Source organism: Hypanus sabinus, chromosome 3, assembly GCF_030144855.1.
Source record: "Hypanus sabinus isolate sHypSab1 chromosome 3, sHypSab1.hap1, whole genome shotgun sequence".
NCBI classification, from domain to species: Eukaryota; Metazoa; Chordata; class Chondrichthyes; order Myliobatiformes; family Dasyatidae; genus Hypanus; species Hypanus sabinus.
The window spans coordinates 53,781-74,914 of record NC_082708.1 but is presented as its reverse complement, the minus strand read 5'-3'; the positions used below and the strand labels follow the sequence as shown (position 1 = coordinate 74,914).

At 51.6% G+C, this 21,134-nt stretch overlaps 1 protein-coding gene across 1 annotated transcript in view; it reads left to right on the top strand.

The window, feature by feature from the left end:
* The window catches only part of LOC132390685 (dynein heavy chain domain-containing protein 1), a 329,747-nt gene that overhangs the window by 258,685 nt on the left and 49,928 nt on the right, over positions 1–21,134 (top strand). Inside the window, exons 17-21 of the mRNA XM_059963241.1 lie at positions 994–1,194; positions 1,816–2,007; positions 3,833–4,011; positions 5,965–6,942; positions 13,598–13,754. Coding sequence (XP_059819224.1) covers positions 994–1,194; positions 1,816–2,007; positions 3,833–4,011; positions 5,965–6,942; positions 13,598–13,754 — 1,707 coding nt within the window. The remainder of the gene's footprint in view (positions 1–993; positions 1,195–1,815; positions 2,008–3,832; positions 4,012–5,964; positions 6,943–13,597; positions 13,755–21,134) is intronic.

The following is a 21,134-nucleotide window of genomic DNA, read 5'->3' as shown; positions in this document are numbered from 1 at the left end:
CCCACACGTGTTTGGAATACGGGAGGAAGCTAGAGCTCCCGAGGGAATCCACTTGGTCCCGTGGAGAACGGACATTAAGCGGCGCAAACTGAATCCCGTGGCGGTGTGAAGCGTTATACTGTGCTACCGTGCCGTCCTTGCGCTTACCCGCACTGGATTTCATTCTCTCTCCCCTCAGCTTTCCAGGCATGCCCCTGCTCCCCTGCCCTCTGTCGAACAACCTCTCATAGCAGCCCGACTGCTTCCCTTTACCCCAGTAACTCCTCAGTCGCCAGCTCAGCTCCTTCGCCCTCCTCCACTTCCCCCGCCTGTCCCTCGAGGAAAGATCCACTGCCACAAGTCCAAAAGACATGGGAACGGTTAGGCCATTCAGCCGTCGAACGTGCTTCGCCATTCCATCATGGCAGATTTATTTTCCCTGTCAACATTTGACGCTGATTAATCAAGAACCTATCATCCTCCAGATTAGATGTACTGAATTACCTGACCATTTCCACAGATTCACAACCCTTGGCTTCAGAAATTCCTCCTCATCTCTTTTGTAAAGGGATATCTCTCTATTCTGAGGCTATGCCATCTGGTCCTAAATTCCCCACTATAGGAAACAGTCCCTCCACATCCACTCACTCTAAGCCTTTCGGGCTTCGATAGGCTTCCATGAGATCCCCATTCTTCTAACCGGAGAGACTACAGGCCCTTATCCTCCCCACATTGTAGTCTGCCTCTCTGCCTCAGAAACACTTAACTCTTCCCACTCCCCAGCGAATCCTCCACCACAACCACAGGCCTGGGCACCCCTCCCCTTCCCTCCCCTCCCCTCCCCTGCACTGCAGCCATTGCTGCAGCGGCTTCCCCATATCCACCATAGTCTAGCTGTGTGAGAGGAGAGTGGCCCGCCACACTCCTCGCTGGGTACCCACTACCCAGAACTGAGTTGGACTTTCTCCTAATGTGGTCATGTTCACGAATGGCATGGTTCTGCTGTGAATTTAGTTGGAAGTGTACGATTGGTGGAGGAGGGCTCCGTGATGGAAGCAGAGGCGTGGGACGGACCCGGTGACGTACTGACGGACGGTCGTGGGGACGTCGACTGGACACCGGAGCTGATACAGGAAGAACCACTGAACAACCTCTGGGTCTGTTCCATCACCAGCGAGCGCCTTGAGCACCTCCTCCTGACAGCGGCCTTCAACGGTCAGTTCTCGGTCCGACTCGGTCCATCAGCGCTAGATAGGGCGCCCAACTCGTACTGGGTGCTCCAGCTGTAATGAAGGGAGAGGTACTGGGTGAGATAGAGGGAGTGAGAGGGGAAGGGAGGTGCAGAGTCCATCAGCAGAGGAAAGGGTGACTGGCCCCAGGGCGGGGATGTGAGACTAGAACAAGGGGCAGTGTGCCATTGATGTCCAGCTGGTTTGGCCTGGCCACTCCATCAGGATTAAATCCCATCTGCCTCACTGGGCTGTTACCTGTTGGTCACATCCAGCAGCAGCTGAAAACTCCTCTCCTCGGTGTTGGCTATGGGCTTAGCAACCATACCTCCAACATCCAAAGATGAGAGCTGCCAGCGCCTATCTCAACAGTATACCACCTCTCACCAAACAAGCCTCTAACATTGCTCTCAGTTTCCCAGTCCCGAACCATTCTTCCTAGAGACCAGAACTGCACACAACACTCCCTGTGCAGGGAGGGGCAGATGGAGAGGGAGGAAAAAAGAGAGAAGGAGGGTGAAAGAGAGTGGAGGGGGACAGGAGAGGGGGAGATAGATGTTCAGTGTATGGGGGGTGTCAGACTCACAGATGTCTAATACACTTTCAGGAATTGGTGTCTTGGTCACGAACGTTGAACTCTGCCCATTCCCTCCCGTCTTGAGGGCTTTCCTTGCGGTCAGTCGCTGGCAGGTGGCTGTGGATGGCTGGAACCTCACCTGCGGGGCACTTCGGGTTCGCGTCAAACCAACATTCCGTCTCTACCTCAGCACCTCGCTGCCACTCCAAAGCATCGAGTCAGGTCAGAAGCACCGTCCTCCCAGTCTATCCTGCCTCACTCAAAAAAATCAACTTCTCCCTCTCCTTACCTTACCCTACCCTCACCACCCCCCCCCCCCACTGAAGCATGGGATCCCACATGAATCTGTCTATGATAGACACGGACAACCCACTCGTCAGTTTCTGCCATCCTGCACATCTGGTAGTGTTAGTGGGGCTTTGAGGACATCTCCTCTGTGCAGGACAGAGTAGAGTCCAACACAAGCTGATCGCAGTCTTTGACTAACTTTCGCCATCCTAAGGTCACAGACCTACATGGTGCTGAGGTGGCTGGGAGGGGTGATGGTTAAGGACTGTGGGGCTGGTTCGCGTCCCAGCTGTAACACTGAGGACCCATTCTCCAGAGCTACCTGGACCATTCAAGCCAGCCCTGTATATATTCAGCACTGGCCACCCCAGTGGAGCAACTGAGGGTGGAGCAGGTCTAATGAATTACCTCCCATCAGCTCACACCTCACCAGTGAAATATCAGGTGAAACTCAATACATCCCGTTGGTTTCCCTCAGAATGGTCAGCTGGGGGCTGGACTCCGTGTCCAGGGCAGAAACCAGGAGAAAACAGTAAGGGGAGGATGTCAGATGTGAGGGGTAAACACAGAGAGGGATGGGTGTGTGAAACACCCTTCCAGGGGTGCTGGTTGAGGCAGATGCATTAGGGACATTTAAGAGACTCTTAGATAGGTGATGGGAAGATGGAGGGCTATGTGGGAGGGAAGGGTTAGATTGATCTTGGTGTAGGTTAAGGATCAGCATAACATAATGGGTCAAAGGACCTGTACTGTTCTATGTAACTCGGGCCTTGGTCAGCAGAGATATCCGTGGCTGAGGCTAGCCATATACCCGCCACCTTCCTATCTGGATTCGGTGCCCTTCAAGTCCAGATGAAGAGTCTCGGCCCAAAATGTTGACTGTTTATTCTGTTCCATGCTTCCTGACCTGCTGAGAACTCCAGCATTTTTTATGTGCTATCCCAGTCCCAGCTCATCCCTGCAGGAGCCCCTCAATGTATGTCCTGGGCCCAGCTGCTCCATCACGGACTTTCCTGCCAGAGGTCAGTGAAGGTGGCCCAGATGTCGTCCCAGAATCAGTTTCCATCCCCAGCCCCCCAGCCCCGAAACAGCTCATGCCCACTTGCAGCACTCACTGGTGCTAGTGAGGTGGGAGGCGTCATTGAGGGTCGGAGTCCATTAACCCCAGCTTTATCAAGGCTCTTTGATGCCACTGTCCAGTGTAGTCACTGCCGCCTCACCATGGATGAACTCTTTGTAGTGAGTTTGGATCTGGGCTGAGGTAAGTCGTGGAACAGGACAGTCCTGGTGAAACCCCACAGTATCTACGAGCTGGCTTTAAGTGCAGAGTCGCAGCTGGCTCTGCAGCAGGTATACTCGCTCCTACCTTTCTGGCCACCTCAGTTCTTTCACAACAGGCAGGTATGGCTGCAGTGGCGATGGAGATCTCTGGAGCTGGGAAAGGTAGACTGCGTCGCTGGCTTGTGAATCTCTGGGCCCTGCCTGTCCGGGTACTGCCTCACTGAGGAACTGACCTCTTTTCCACACAGCAGTTGGACAACACTGTTATAGTTTAGAGCGTCAGAGTTCATTTCCAGCGTCTCTGAAAGCACGTGGATTTCCTCCGGGTGATCTGTTTTTCTCCCACATACTGCTTTGGTCACTGTAACTTGTCCCATGATTAAGCCAGGGTTAAATAGTTGGGTTGTAGGGCGGTGTGACTCATTGGGCTGGAAGGACCTCTCTTGCACTGTATCTCTAATTAACTAAACCTCTCCAGAGATGGACCCAGCCATGCTGAAGCTGGTGAGAGTGATCAACCTGACCATCAGTCCATCAGCATTGCAGGAGCTGCTCCTGAAGGAAGTTCTGTATTTCGAGAGGGCACGGGTGGAAGACCTCAGCCGCACTCATCAGACGGACACCATGTACCTACAACACCAACTCCAAGTCACCCAGGTCCGTGTCAGAGTGAAGCTGCACCCGACCCCTGACCTCAGATAAGGGTCAAGTTCAATGGCATCATTTGTAACTGAGGGAGATTCTTTATTACTGAGAACATCAAAGGTTACGGGGAGAAGGCTGGAGAATCAGGTTGAGAGGGATAATAAATCAGCCATAATGAAATGGCAGAGCAGAATCAAAGGGCCAAATGGCCTAATTCTGCTCTTATAACGATGGAAGAAGGGAGGGTCAGTAACACAGTAGCTCAGGATTGTTGGGCACCATTCACTTGTTATAAGGAGCCTCTAATGGGATGCCCTTACCGTGGGGATTTGTGATGTGTCTCTGGGGTATTTGTACCATATTCAGGGGATCTGAACATAGAACGTAGACATTTACAGCACATTACAGATCCTTCAGCCCAGTGTTGTGCTGACCACGTAACCTACTCTAGAAGCTGCCTAGAATTTCCCTACTGCATAGCCCTCTATTTTTCTAAGCTCCATGTATCTATCTAAGAGACTCTTAAAAGACCCTATTGTATCTACTTCTACCACTTCATTGGCAGTGCATTCTATGCACCCACCACTCTCTGTGTGAAAAACTTACCCCTGACATCCCCTCTGTAGCTATTTCCAAGCACCTTAAAACTATGCCCCCTTGTGTTAGCCATCTCAGTCCTGCAAAAAAGCCACTGACTGTTCATATGATCAATGTTCCTCACCATATACACTTCTATCAGGTCACCTCTCATCCTCCATTGCTCCAAGTTCCCTTAACCTATTCTCGTAAGACATGCTCCCCAATCCAGGCAACGTCCTTGTAAATCTCCTCTGCACCCTTTCTATGGCTTCCATGTCCTTCCTATAGTGAGGTGACTAGAACTGAGCACAGTACTCCAAGTGGGGTCTGACCAGGGTCCTATATAGCTGCAACATTACCTCTCGGCTCCTAAACTCAATTCCACGATTGATGAAAGCCAATACACCATATGCCTTCTTAACCACAGTCAACCTGCGCAGAGTCAACCCTATGGACTCAGACCCAAGTTCACTCTGATGCTTTTCAAAAGTTCCAGCACATCCTTTTTCTTAATGTCTATACACCCAAGCATTTCAGTCCACTGTAAGTCATCCCCACAATTGCCAAAGTCTTTTTTTACTGTGAATACTGAAGCAAAGTACTTATTAAGTACCTCCAGAACCTCCTCCAGTTCCATACACACTTTTACACTGTCACTCTTTCTCTCACATCTCATCCTCTTGCTCTTCACATACTTGTAGATTGACTCGAGATTTTCTTTATTCCTGCTCGCCAAGGCCTTCTCATGGCCCCTTCTAGCTCTCCTAATTTCATTCTTAAGCTCCTTCCTGGCAACCTTGTAATTTTCTACAGCTCTAACAGTACCTAGTTTCGAGAACTTTCATAAGCTTTTCTTTTCTTCTTAAATAGATTTTCTACATCCTTTGTACACCATGGTTCTTAAACCCTACCAAGCTTTCCCTGCCTCCATGGAACATACCTGTGCAAAACACCATGCCAATGTTCCCTGAACAGTGCTATGGTAAAGGAGATAAGTCACTATCTCCAAAACACTCTCCCACCGAGAGATCCGACACCTGACCAGGTTAATTTCCCAATACCAGATCAAGTACAGCCTTTCCTCTAGTTGGCTTATATACATATTGTGTCAGGAAACCTTCCTGAACACACCTAATAAACTCCACCCCATCTAAACCCCTTGCTCTAGGGAGATGCCAATCAATATTAGGAAAGTTAAAATCACCCATCACAACATCCCTATTATTTCAGCACCATTCCAGAATCTGCCTCCCTATCTGCTCTTGGTGTCTTTTACTACTGGGGGGTCTAAAAAAGATCTGTACCCTACTTGAACTGCGGCTGCCCGAGTCTTTGGCTCCTGGGTCAGCACTGATTACTAATGTTTGTACCTGTCTCCACTGGCAGGAGGAGCTAATGGACAAGGTCATCGAGACAGACACCAGTTTGCTCAACAACCCAACCATCCATGAGGAGGCGCTGCAGAGCCAAAGTGCCAAGATGGAGATTCGCAGTAAGCTCAATGCTCTGGGCAAAGCAGACAATCCCAGTGCAGCCACGAACAACCCTTACGTGGTGATCTCCAACATCGGCTCTGAGATGTACTGGGCACTTGTCCACATCTCACACCTCAGCGCCTTCTACTTCTTCCCCAAAACTGGCTTCATGAATGTGGTGAGGGCCGCCCTCTCGAGCCGCCAGCTGAGTGCCCCCCATTACCCCCCAGGCACAGGCAGCTGCAAGGAGCACTACATGGACCTGATGGACTACCTCATCTCTCACATCTACAGCCACTTCCGTTGCTGCATGTTCGCCAGTCATGCTCGTCTCTACCGATTCCTGGTGGTTATCGGCTACATGAAGGTGTTCAACATGGTGTCAGCAGTGGAGTGGGAGCTCTTCCTGAAGGGTACCCAGGACCTGGAGCTGGGCGACAGGCTACTGTACCATCCCCATAGCCGCCCCACCTGGATCAGCGACGAGGTGTGGAGGAGCTGCGCTGTCCTTGAACTCCTGCCCGCCTTTCACAGCCTGCGGGACTCGCTGGTCAGACAAGGCACCCAGTGGCAGGAGTACTTCCAGCTCCCCTGCACGGTGATCGGCACCGTCCCGTGCACCAGCTTCCGCCACCTCAACACCTTCCAAAAAGCTATCCTGTGGCGGCTCTTCAAGCCCACCACCCTGAGTCTGGTGATGGAGGAGGTGGTGACTAGTGTTCTGGGAGGTGCCCTCCGCAGGAACCTGTGGATCACCGTCTCCTTCCTTTCCACCTACAGCAAACAGATGGTGCCCATCATGTTCCTGATGCCCCAGGATAACTCGGTCAACCTGTCCACCCATCCCTTCTACTGGATCAGGCAAGCAGCGGCTGAGCAACACATGCAGGTGAGTGGTCACTGGAGGAGGGGACAACACCAGAGGTCAGAACCAAGTTCTCTGGTAGTGATGGGACTACATCTCCCACAGGGTCCTGGAGGTGTGGAACCTTCAAAGATGCAGAGGAGATTTTCCAGGATGCTGCCTGGATTAGACAGCATGTCCTATGAGGATAAGTGAAGTGAACTAAGGCTTTCCTCTTTGTAGTGAAGAAAGATGAGAGGTGACTTAACAGAGTTGTACAGGATGATAAGTGGCACAGATCGAGTGAACAATCAGAGATCTTTTTCCCAGGGCAGAAATGCCTAATAGGGCAAATGTCCCTCCACTCTTCAAGAAGGGAGAGAGGCAAAAGAAAGCAAACTGCAGGCCAGTTGGTTGGTAAAATGGTTTTTAAGGAGGTAGTTCAGGGTACTTGGAGGCACATGATAAAATAGACTATAGTCAGCATGGCTTCCTCAAGGGAAAATCTCGCCTGACAAATCTGTTGGAATTCTTTGAAGAAATAACAAGCAGAATAGACAAAGGAGAATCAGTTGATGTTGTGTACTTGGATTTTCAGAAGGCACTTAACAAGGTGCCACACATGAGGCTGTTTAACAAGTTACGAGTCCATGGTATTACAGGAAAGGTTCTAGCAGTGGCTGATTGGCAGGAGGCAAAGCATGGGAATAAAGGGAGCCTTTTGCGTTTGGCTGCGGTGACTAGTGATGTTCCACAGGGGTCTGTTTGAGACCGGTTCTTTGTATGTTATACATCAATAACTTGGATGACAGCATTGAAGGCTTTGTTGCAAAGTTTGCAAACAATACAAAGATAGGTGGAGGGGCAGGTAGTTTTAAGGAAGTAAAGAGACTGCAGAAGGACCGAGGCAGATTAGGAGAATGGGCAAAGAAGTGGCAGATGCAATACAGTGTCAGGAAATGTATGGTCATGCACTTTGGTAGAAGAAATGAAAGGGTTGACAATGATCTAAACGGAGAGAAAATTCAAAAACCTGAGGCACAGAGGGACTTGCGGGTCCTTGTGCAGGATCCCCTGAAGGTTAACCTGCAGGTTGAGCCTGTGCTCAAGACAGCAAATGCAATGTTAGCATTCATTTCAAGACATAGGAGCAGAATTAGGTCATTCAAACCATCAGGTCTGGGGCTTTTGGGGCTGTGCCCTCTAGTTCTGGATATGCCCCACCATAGGAAACATCCTCTCCACATTCACTTTATCTATATTCGGTAAGTCTCAATGAGATCCCCCCTCATTCTTCTAAATTCTAGTCAGTACAGGCCAAAAGCTGCCATATGTTAACCCCTTCGTTCCCGGAATTATCCTTGTGAACCTCCTCTGGACTCTCTCTAATAACAATACATCCTTTCTGAGATATGGGGCTCAAAACTGTTGACAATACTCAGTGTGGCCTGACTAGTTTCTCAAAACGTTTCAGCATTATCTCCTTGCTCTTATATTCTATTCCCCTTGAAATAAATGCCAACATTACATTTACCTTCTTTACCGGACACTCAAATTGTAAATTAACCTGGGAGTCTTGCATGAGGACTCCTAAGTCCCTCTGCACCTCTGATGTTTGAATTTTCTCCCCATTTAGATAATAGTCTGCACTATTATTCCTTTTACCAAAATGCATTATCATACATTTCCCAACATTGTATTCCATCTGTCACTTTTTTGCCCGTTCTTCCAATTTGTCTAAGTCCTGCTGCAATCACACTGCTTCCTCAGCACTACCTACCCCTCCCCCGATCTTCGTATCATCCGCAAACTTTGCCACAAAACCATCAATTCCATTATCCAAATCATTGACAAACAAAATGAAAAGTAGCTGTCCCTGACCCCCAAGGAACATCACTAGTCACTGGCAGCCAACCAGAATAAGTCCCTTTTATTCCCACTCGCTGCCCCCACCTGGCAGCCATTCCTCTATCTAAACCAGCAAGTTCCCTGTGACTTAAGATTTTATCTTCTTAAGGAGCCTCATGTGAGGCACCTTATCAAATACCTTCTGAAAATCCTCTCCTTTGTCCATCCTGTCTGTTACTTCCTTGAAGAACTTAACAGATTTGTCAGGCAAGATTTCCCTTTACAGAAACCATGTTGATTTTATCGATGACTTATTTTATCATTAACCTCCAAGTACCCCTAAACCACTGAGTTTAGACTAACCGGCCTCTAATTTCCTTTCTTTTGCCTTCCTTCCTTCAGAAAGAGTGGAGTGACATTTGCAATTATCCAGTCCTCCAGGACTGTGCCAGAATCAAGTGATTCTTGAAAGATCATGACTGATGCATCCATTATCCTTTCAGCAACCTCTCTCAGGACTCTGGGATGTAGTCTCTCTCTGGGACCTGGTCGAGGTGACTTATCCACCTTAAGACCTTTGAGTTTCCCCAGCACTTTTTCCTTTGTAATAGCAATGGCACTCACTCGTACTTGCTGGCATTCACGGACTTCTGACACATTGCTAGTGTCTTCCACAGTGTAGACCCATGCAAAGTACTTATTAAGTTCATCTGCCATTTCTTTGTCCCTCATTGCTACCTTACCAGCATAATTTTCCAGTGGTCCAATATCAGCTCTCACCTCCCTTTTATTCTTTGTACAAGTGAAGAAGCATTTAGTATCTTGCCATTAGGATGAGGTTCTGGACTCCCTGGTGGCACAAGACAAGAGAGGACCAAGACAGCGTGCTTTCCTTAAGGGAAAATCTTGCCTGATTAACCTGTTGGAATTCTTTGAGGATATTACAAGTAATCTCCTTATATTTGGCCTTTGACAAAATGCCACACACAAGGCTGCTTAGCAAGTTAAGAGCCCATGGTATTACAATAAAGTTACTATCATGATTAGAGCACTGGCCAATTGGTTGGAGGCAGTGAGTGGGAATAAAAAGATCTTTTTCTGGTTGGCTGCCAGTGACTAATGGTGATCCGCAGGGTCGGTGTTGGGACTGCTTCTTTTTATGCTGTGTATAAACGATTTCGATGATGGAATTGTTGGCTTTGTTACCAAGTTCGTAGGTGATACGAAGATTGGTGGAGGGGCAGGTAGTGTTGACGAAACATGTGGGATGCAAAAGGACTTAAATAGATTAAGAGAATGGTAAGAAAGTAGCAAATGAAATACAATGTTGGAAAATGCATGGTCATGCATCTTGGTAGTAGAAATAAATGTGCAGAATATTTTCTAAATGGGGAGAAAATCCAAAAATCTGAGATGCAAAGGGACTTGTGCAGAACACCCTAAAGGTTAACTTGCAGGTTGAGACAGTGGTGGGGAAGGCAAATGCCATGTTAGAATTCATTTCAAGAGGTCCAGAATAGAAGAGCAGGGATGTGATGCTGAGGCTTTATAAGGCACTGGTGAGGCCTCACCTTGAGTACTGTGAACAGTTTTGGGCTCCTCATCTAAAAGATGTGCTGGTATTGGAGAGGATTCAGAGGATGATACTGGAAATGAAAGGGTTATCAAATGAGGACTGTTTGATGGCTCTGGGTCTGTACTCGCTGGAATTCAGAAGGATGGGGGGATCTCATTGAAACCTTCCAAATGTTGAAAGACCGAGACAGAGTAGATGTTTCCCATGGTGGAGGTGTAGAACAAGAAAGCACAGCCTCACAATAGAGGGGCATCCATTTAAAAGAGAAATGTGGAAAACTTATTTTAGCCAGAGGGTGGTACATTTCTGGAATTTGTTACCACAGGCTGCTGTGGAGGCCAGGTCATTGGGTGTATTTAAGTCAGAGCTTGATAGGTTCTTGATTGGACACAGCATCAAAGGTTACAGGCAAAAGGCCAGGAAATAAGGTTGAGGAGGGCAACAAGGGGTCAGCCATTGTTGAATAGTGGTGCAGACTCGATGGGCCAAATGGCCCAATTCTGCTCCTATGTCTTATAGTCTTTATATTATTGGCTAGTTTGCCCTCATATTTCATCTTTTCCTTTCTTAAAGCTTTTTGGTTGCCTTTTGTTGGATTTTTAAAACTTCCTAATCATCCAACTTCCCACTCACTTTTGTTCCCTTATGTCCTTTCATTGGGTTTTATGAAGTCCCTAACCTCCCTTGTCAGCCACAGTTACCTACCCCTGCCATTTGAGAACTACTCCTTCTGTGGGACATATCTATCCTACGCCTTGTGAACTATTCCCAGAAACTTCAGCCACCTCTGCTCTACCATCATCCCTGCCAGCATCCTCCTCCAATCTACCTGGGCAAGCTCCTCTCTCATGCCTCTGTAATTCCCTTTATCCCATTGCGATACTGACACATGTGACTTATGCTTCCCCCTCTCAAACTGCAGTATGAATTCAATCATATTATAATTACTGCCTCCTCAGGGTTCTTTTGTATTAAGCTCCCTAATAAAATCTGGATTATTACAGAACACCTAAGATAGCTTTCCCTGAGTAGGCTCAAACACAACCTGCTCTAAAAAGCCATCTCATAGGCATTCAACAAATTCCCTCTCTTGCCATCTGATATTTGAACCTGATTTTCCAAATCCCCTTGCATATTGAAGTCGCCCATCACAACTGTGACATCACCCTTATCACATGCCTTTTCCAGCTCCCTTTGCAATCTCAACCCCACTTATTGGTTACTATCAGGAGGCCTGTATATGAATCCCATAATGGTGTTTTCACCCTTGCAGTTTCTTAACTCCACCCACAAAGATTCCACATTCTCCGACCCTATGTCACCTTTTTCTAGAGATGTAATTCCATCTCTTATCAACAGAGCCACACCACCGTCTATGCCTATCTGCATGTCCCTTTGATGTCAAGGTCCTAACTATAGTCTTCTTTCAGCCACAACTCAGTGATGCCTTCAATGTCATATCGACCAATCTCTAATTGTGCTATGTGTTTTCCCACCTTATTCTGAATGCTATGCACATTTCAATACAGCAGCTTCAGTCCTGCATTACTCACCCTTTTGTATTTTACCTCCATGGTACAATTTAACTCTTTGCTCTGTCTGTATTTGTACCCAGTCATTGGCTTGTCCTTCCTTACATTCATATTACACCCATCATCTGCTTCTAAACCTACTGGCTCATCCTCAGCTCCATCCTATCTCCCTGCCATATTACTTTAAACCACTCCCAACAGCTCTAGTAAACCTGCCTGCAAGAATATTGGCCCCCCTCGGATTCAAATGCAACCGGTCCCTTTTGTACAGGTCACACCTGCCCCAGAAGAGGTCCCAACTGTACAGAAATCTGAATCCCTGCCCCCTGCTCCAATTCTTCAGCCACGCATTTATCTGCAACCTCATTCTATTCCTATCCTCACTATCATGCGACACAGGCAGCAATCCCGAGATTACTACCCTTGAGGCCCTGTTTCTCAGCTTCCTTCCTACTCCCTGTATTCCGTTTTCACGACCTCCTCCCTTTTCCTTCCTTGTCATTGGTACTAATATGTACCTCAACTTCTGACTGCTCACCCTCCCTTTTCAGGACATTGTAGACACATTCAGAAACATCTTGGACCCTGGCACCTGAGAGGCAAACTACCATCCATGTTCAATTTTTGCTTTCACTGAGTCACCTATCTGTCCCCCTGACTATAGAGTCACCTATTACTGCTGCCATCGTCTTCCATTCCCTACCCTTCTGAGCTGCAGGGCCAGACTCAGTGCCAGAGCCACGGCCACTGTTGCTTCCCCTGGTAGGTAGTCTCCCCAAATAGTACTCACAGTGGAGTACTTATTGTTGAGGGGGACAGCCACAGGGGTGCTCTCCACTATCTGATGCTCTCCCTTCCCTCTCCTGACAATCACCCATTTATCTGTCTCCTGTGGCCTCCAGTACCTCCTATCTATCACTGTTTCACTTTCCCTTACAAGCCAAACATCATCGAGCTGCAGCTCCAGTTTCCTAACACAGTCCCTAAGGAGATTATCTCGATGCACCTGGCACAGACGGAGTCTCCTGGATATCCCAATCTGACACCCAGAACAGAAGACTGCCTCTTAGACATACCGTCATTCTCTCAAGATTTAAATAGAAATAAGGAATGAACTTGGCTGTTTACTTTGCCTCTGCCTGTTCTCACTGAAGCCCTATTGAGCCAAAGCCTCACCTCTCTGATGACGACCACTCCACTAGATAGTCCCTGTCGTTTATAGAGACTGGGTTTTGAAGCTGCTTGTCGGACTTGTGTGGAACACCTACTGCATCTGTGCAGAACTCCTATCTAATTCTGCTCCTTTGTCTTATGGTCTTACAATATAAGGCAATTGGAGGAAAGTACTGGGGCGGGGGGGGGGGGTGATGTCAGAGTTATTTTTACACAGGGTGCATGGAACGCCCTGCCAGGGTTGGTAGAGGCAGATACATTCAGGACATTTAAGAGACTCTTAGATAGGCATATGGATGATAGAAAAGTGTAGGGTTGTGTGGGAGGGAAGGGTTACATTTATCTTGGAATACGTTAAAAGTTTGACACAACATTGTGGGCCGAAGGGCCCATACTGCTTTCCCCGGGTTTTATATTATCCGCCTGAATCCCAAGCAGCTTGGCTTACCCCAGTACACTTGGTTCTCTGCTCAATGTGTGCAGGGTAGGAGGAGGGTGGCGTAATTTTGATTTGCAGCTGAGCTCCTACAACACTGGGAAGTCACTGGGGGCTCATCTGCCTGCGTTTCAGAACAAAGTGCGAATCATTTCTCTGGGATCGGACGATCAGACGGAAGAAATTCTCCGAGAGTTGCGAATGGCAATGAGCAAAGGCCGCTGGCTGGTGTTGAACAACTGTCACCTCCTGCGGCGCTGGCACCGGCGCTTCGTCACCGCCTTCACTCAAAGTGAGTGTGTCCCGCAGACCATTCCATTCGAGAGGGCAACCAATGCCCACTCCCACCAGGCAGAATCCAGAGCAATCACTCCAAAACATTGAAGCTCCCTCCACATACTCTTGGGGTCAGGCACAGAGTGAATCTCCCTCCAAACCGTCCCATCACTCACTCCCAGGGTCAGACACTGAGTGAATCTCCCTCCACACCGTCCCATCACTCACTCCCAGGGTCAGACACAGAGTGAATCTCCCTCCACACCGTCCCATCACACACTCCCAGGGTCAGACACTGAGTGAATCTCCCTCCACACCGTCCCATCACACACTCCCGGGGTCAGACACAGAGTGAATCTCCCTCCTCACCGTCCCATCACACACTCCCGGGGTCAGACACAGAGTGAATCTCCCTCCTCACCGCCCATCACACACTCCCAGGATCAGACACAGAGTGAATCTCCCTCCACACTGTCCCATCACACACTCCCAGGGTCAGACACTGAGTGAATCTCGCTCCACACCGTCCCATCACACACTCCCAGGGTCAGACACTGAGTGAATCTCCCTCCACACTGTCCCATCACACACTCCCAGGGTCAGACACTGAGTGAATCTCCCTCCACACCGTCCCATCACACACTCCCGGGGTCAGACACAGAGTGAATCTCCCTCCACACCATCCCGTCACACACTCCCAGGGTCAGACACTGAGTGAATCTCCCTCCACACCGTCCCATCACACACTCCCGGGGTCAGACACAGAGTGAATCTCCCTCCACACCATCCCATCACACACTCCCAGGGTCAGACACTGAGTGAATCTCCCTCCACACCGTCCCATCACACACTCCCGGGGTCAGACCCAGAGTGAATCTCCCTCCACACCGTCCCATCACACACACCCGGGGTCAGACCCAGAGTGAATCTCCCCCCACACCGTCCCATCACACACTCCCAGGGTCAGACACTGAGTGAATCTCCCTCCACACCGTCCCATCGCACACTCCCAGGGTCAGACACAGAGTAAATCTCCCTCCACACCGTCCCATCACACACTCCCAGGGTCAGACACACAGTAAATCTCCCTCCACACCGTCCCATCACACACTCCTGGGGTCAGACACAGAGTGAATCTCCCTCTACACCGTCCCATCACACACTCCCAGGGTCAGACACTGAGTGAATCTCCCTCCACACCGTCCCATCACACACTCCCGGGGTCAGACACAGAGTGAATCTCCCTCCTCACCGTCCCATCACACACTCCCGGGGTCAGACACAGAGTGAATCTCCCTCCTCACCGCCCATCACACACTCCCGGGATCAGACACAGAGTGAATCTCCCTCCACACTGTCCCATCACACACTCCCAGGGTCAGACACTGAGTGAATCTCCCTCCACACCGTCCCATCACACACTCCCAGGGTCAGACACTGAGTGAATCTCCCTCCACACTGTCCCATCACACACTCCCAGGGTCAGACACTGAGTGAATCTCCCTCCACACCGTCCCATCACACACTCCCGGGGTCAGACACAGAGTGAATCTCCCTCCACACCATCCCATCACACACTCCCAGGGTCAGAAACTGAGTGAATCTCCCTCCACACCGTCCCATCACACACTCCCGGGGTCAGACACAGAGTGAATCTCCCTCCACACCATCCCATCACACACTCCCAGGGTCAGACACTGAGTGAATCTCCCTCCACACCGTCCCATCACACACTCCCGGGGTCAGACCCAGAGTGAATCTCCCTCCACACCGTCCCATCACACACACCCGGGGTCAGACCCAGAGTGAATCTCCCCCCTACACCGTCCCATCACACACTCCCAGGGTCAGACACTGAGTGAATCTCCCTCCACACCGTCCCATCGCACACTCCCAGGGTCAGACACAGAGTAAATCTCCCTCCACACCGTCCCATCACACACTCCCAGGGTCAGACACACAGTAAATCTCCCTCCACACCGTCCCATCACACACTCCAGGGGTCAGACACAGAGTGAATCTCCCTCCACACCATCCCATCACACACTCCCAGGGTCAGACACTGAGTGGATCTCCCTCCACACCGTCCCATCACACACTCCCGGGGTCAGACACAGAGTGAATCTCCCTCCACACTGTCCCATCACACACTCCCAGGGTCAGACACTGAGTGAATCTCCCTCCACACCGTCCCATCACTCACTCCCAGGGTCAGACACAGAGTGAAACTCCCTCTACACCGTCCCATCACACACTCCCAGGGTCAGACACTGAGTGAATCTCCCTCCACACCGTCCCATCACACACTCCCGGGGTCAGACACAGAGTGAATCTCCCTCCTCACCGTCCCATCACACACTCCCGGGGTCAGACACAGAGTGAATCTCCCTCCTCACCGCCCATCACACACTCCCGGGATCAGACACAGAGTGAATCTCCCTCCACACTGTCCCATCACACACTCCCAGGTTCAGACACTGAGTGAATCTCCCTCCACACCGTCCCATCACACACTCCCAGGGTCAGACACTGAGTGAATCTCCCTCCACACTGTCCCATCACACACTCCCAGGGTCAGACACTGAGTGAATCTCCCTCCACACCGTCCCATCACACACTCCCGGGGTCAGACACAGAGTGAATCTCCCTCCACACCATCCCATCACACACTCCCAGGGTCAGACACTGAGTGAATCTCCCTCCACACCGTCCCATCACACACTCCCGGGGTCAGACACAGACTGAATCTCCCTCCACACCATCCCATCACACACTCCCAGGGTCAGACACTGAGTGAATCTCCCTCCACACCGTCCCATCACACACTCCCGGGGTCAGACCCAGAGTGAATCTCCCTGCACACCGTCCCATCACACACACCCGGGGTCAGACCCAGAGTGAATCTCCCCCCCACACCGTCCCATCACACACTCCCAGGGTCAGTCACTGAGTGAATCTCCCTCCACACCGTCCCATCGCACACTCCCAGGGTCAGACACAGAGTGAATCTCCCTCCTCACCGTCCCATCACACACTCCCGGGGTCAGACACAGAGTGAATCTCCCTCCTCACCGCCCATCACACACTCCCGGGATCAGACACAGAGTGAATCTCCCTCCACACTGTCCCATCACACACTCCCAGGGTCAGACACTGAGTGAATCTCCCTCCACACCGTCCCATCACACACTCCCAGGGTCAGACACTGAGTGAATCTCCCTCCACACTGTCCCATCACACACTCCCAGGGTCAGACACTGAGTGAATCTCCCTCCACACCGTCCCATCACACACTCCCGGGGTCAGACACAGAGTGAATCTCCCTCCACACCATCCCATCACACACTCCCAGGGTCAGACACTGAGTGAATCTCCCTCCACACCGTCCCATCACACACTCCCGGGGTCAGACACAGAGTGAATCTCCCTCCACACCATCCCATCACACACTCCCAGGGTCAGACACTGAGTGAATCTCCCTCCACACCGTCCCATCACACACTCCCGGGGTCAGACCCAGAGTGAATCTCCCTCCACACCGTCCCATCACACACACCCGGGGTCAGACCCAGAGTGAATCTCCCCCCCACACCGTCCCATCCCACACCGTCCCATCACACACTCCCAGGGTCAGACACTGAGTGAATCTCCCTCCACACCGTCCCATCGCACACTCCCAGGGTCAGACACAGAGTAAATCTCCCTCCACACCGTCCCATCACACACTCCCAGGGTCAGACACACAGTAAATCTCCCTCCACACCGTCCCATCACACACTCCAGGGGTCAGACACAGAGTGAATCTCCCTCCACACCATCCCATCACACACTCCCAGGGTCAGACACTAAGTGGATCTCCCTCCACACCGTCCCATCACACACTCCCGGGGTCAGACACAGAGTGAATCTCCCTCCTCACCGTCCCATCACACACTCCCGGGGTCAGACACAGAGTGAATCTCCCTCCTCACCGCCCATCACACACTCCCGGGATCAGACACAGAGTGAATCTCCCTCCACACTGTCCCATCACACACTCCCAGGTTCAGACACTGAGTGAATCTCCCTCCACACCGTCCCATCACACACTCCCAGGGTCAGACACTGAGTGAATCTCCCTCCACACTGTCCCATCACACACTCCCAGGGTCAGACACTGAGTGAATCTCCCTCCACACCGTCCCATCACACACTCCCGGGGTCAGACACAGAGTGAATCTCCCTCCACACCATCCCATCACACACTCCCAGGGTCAGACACTGAGTGAATCTCCCTCCACACCGTCCCATCACACACTCCCGGGGTCAGACACAGACTGAATCTCCCTCCACACCATCCCATCACACACTCCCAGGGTCAGACACTGAGTGAATCTCCCTCCACACCGTCCCATCACACACTCCCGGGGTCAGACCCAGAGTGAATCTCCCTGCACACCGTCCCATCACACACACCCGGGGTCAGACCCAGAGTGAATCTCCCCCCCACACCGTCCCATCACACACTCCCAGGGTCAGTCACTGAGTGAATCTCCCTCCACACCGTCCCATCGCACACTCCCAGGGTCAGACACAGAGTGAATCTCCCTCCTCACCGTCCCATCACACACTCCCGGGGTCAGACACAGAGTGAATCTCCCTCCTCACCGCCCATCACACACTCCCGGGATCAGACACAGAGTGAATCTCCCTCCACACTGTCCCATCACACACTCCCAGGGTCAGACACTGAGTGAATCTCCCTCCACACCGTCCCATCACACACTCCCAGGGTCAGACACTGAGTGAATCTCCCTCCACACTGTCCCATCACACACTCCCAGGGTCAGACACTGAGTGAATCTCCCTCCACACCGTCCCATCACACACTCCCGGGGTCAGACCCAGAGTGAATCTCCCTCCACACCATCCCATCACACACTCCCAGGGTCAGACACTGAGTGAATCTCCCTCCACACCGTCCCATCACACACTCCCGGGGTCAGACACAGAGTGAATCTCCCTCCACACCATCCCATCACACTCCCAGGGTCAGACACTGAGTGAATCTCCCTCCACACCGTCCCATCACACACTCCCGGGGTCAGACCCAGAGTGAATCTCCCTCCACACCGTCCCATCACACACACCCGGGGTCAGACCCAGAGTGAATCTCCCCCCCACACCGTCCCATCCCACACCGTCCCATCACACACTCCCAGGGTCAGACACTGAGTGAATCTCCCTCCACACCGTCCCATCGCACACTCCCAGGGTCAGACACAGAGTAAATCTCCCTCCACACCGTCCCATCACACACTCCCAGGGTCAGACACACAGTAAATCTCCCTCCACACCGTCCCATCACACACTCCAGGGGTCAGACACAGAGTGAATCTCCCTCCACACCATCCCATCACACACTCCCAGGGTCAGACACTAAGTGGATCTCCCTCCACACCGTCCCATCACACACTCCCGGGGTCAGACACAGAGTGAATCTCCCTCCACACTGTCCCATCACACACTCCCAGGGTCAGACACTGAGTGAATCTCCCTCCACACCGTCCCATCACTCACTCCCAGGGTCAGACACAGAGTGAAACTCCCTCTACACCGTCCCATCACCACTCCCAGGGTCAGACACTGAGTGAATCTCCCTCCACACCGTCCCATCAAACACTCCCGGGGTCAGACACAGAGTGAATCTCCCTCCTCACCGTCCCATCACACACTCCCGGGGTCAGACACAGAGTGAATCTCCCTCCTCACCGCCCATCACACACTCCCGGGATCAGACACAGAGTGAATCTCCCTCCACACTGTCCCATCACACACTCCCAGGGTCAGACACAGAGTGAATCTCCCTCCACACCGTCCCATCACACACTCCCAGGGTCCGACACAGAGTGAATCTCCCTCCACACCGTCCCATCACACACTCCCAGGGTCAGACACAGAGTGAATCACCCTCCACACCGTCCCATCACACACTCCCGGGGTCAGACCCAGAGTGAATCTCCCTCCACACTGTCCCATCACACACTCCCAGGGTCAGACACTGAGTGAATCTCCCTCCACACCGTCCCATCACACACTCCCGGGGTCAGACACAGAGTGAATCTCCCTCCACACCATCCCATCACACTCCCAGGGTCAGACACTGAGTGAATCTCACTCCACACCGTCCCATCACACACTCCCGGGGTCAGACACAGAGTGAATCTCCCTCCACACCATCCCATCACACACTCCCAGGGTCAGACACTGAGTGAATCTCCCTCCACACCGTCCCATCACACACTCCCGGGGTCAGACACAGAGTGAATCTCCCTCCACACCATCCCATCACACTCCCAGGGTCAGACACTGAGTGAATCTCCCTCCACACCGTCCCATCACACACTCCCGGGGTCAGACACAGAGTGAATCTCCCTCCACACCATCCCATCACACACTCCCAGGGTCAGACACTGAGTGAATCTCCCTCCACACCGTCCCATCACACACTCCCGGGGTCAGACACAGAGTGAATCTCCCTCCACACCGTCCCATCGCACACTCCCAGGGTCAGACACAGAGTAAATCTCCCTCCACACCGTCCCATCACACACTCCCAGGGTCAGACACACAGTAAATCTCCCTCCACACCGTCCCATCACACACTCCCGGGGTCAGACCCAGAGTGAATCTCCCTCCACACCGTCCCATCACACACACCCGGGGTCAGACCCAGAGTGAATCTCCCCCCACACCGTCCCATCACACACTCCCAGGGTCAGACACTGAGTGAATCTCCCTCCACACCGTCCCATCGCACACTCCCAGGGTCAGACACAGAGTAAATCTCCCTCCACACCGTCCCATCACACACTCCCAGGGTCAGACACACAGTAAATCTCCCTCCACACCGTCCCATCACACACACCCGGGGTCAGACCCAGAGTGAATCTCCCCCCCACACCGTCCCATCACACACTCCCAGGGTCAGACACTGAGTGAATCTCCCTCCACACCGTCCCATCGCACACTCCCAGGGTCAGACACAGAGTAAATCTCCCTCCACACCGTCCCATCACACACTCCCAGGGTCAGACACACAGTAAATCTCCCTCCACACCGTCCCATCACACACTCCTGGGGTCAGACACAGAGTGAATCTCCGTCCACATCGTCCCACCACACACTCCCAGGGTCAGACACAGAGTGAAACACCCTCCACACCGTCCCATCACACACACACCCGGGGTCAGACACAGAGTGAATCTCCCTCCACACCGTCCCATCACACACACCTGTGGTCAGGATCTTGGTGATTGTAGTGATGACTTACAGCAGACTGAAAAGCTTGAGCATGTAGATACTAAGAAAGAGGATGTGCTGGAGCTTTTGGAATGCATCAAAATGGATAAGTCAC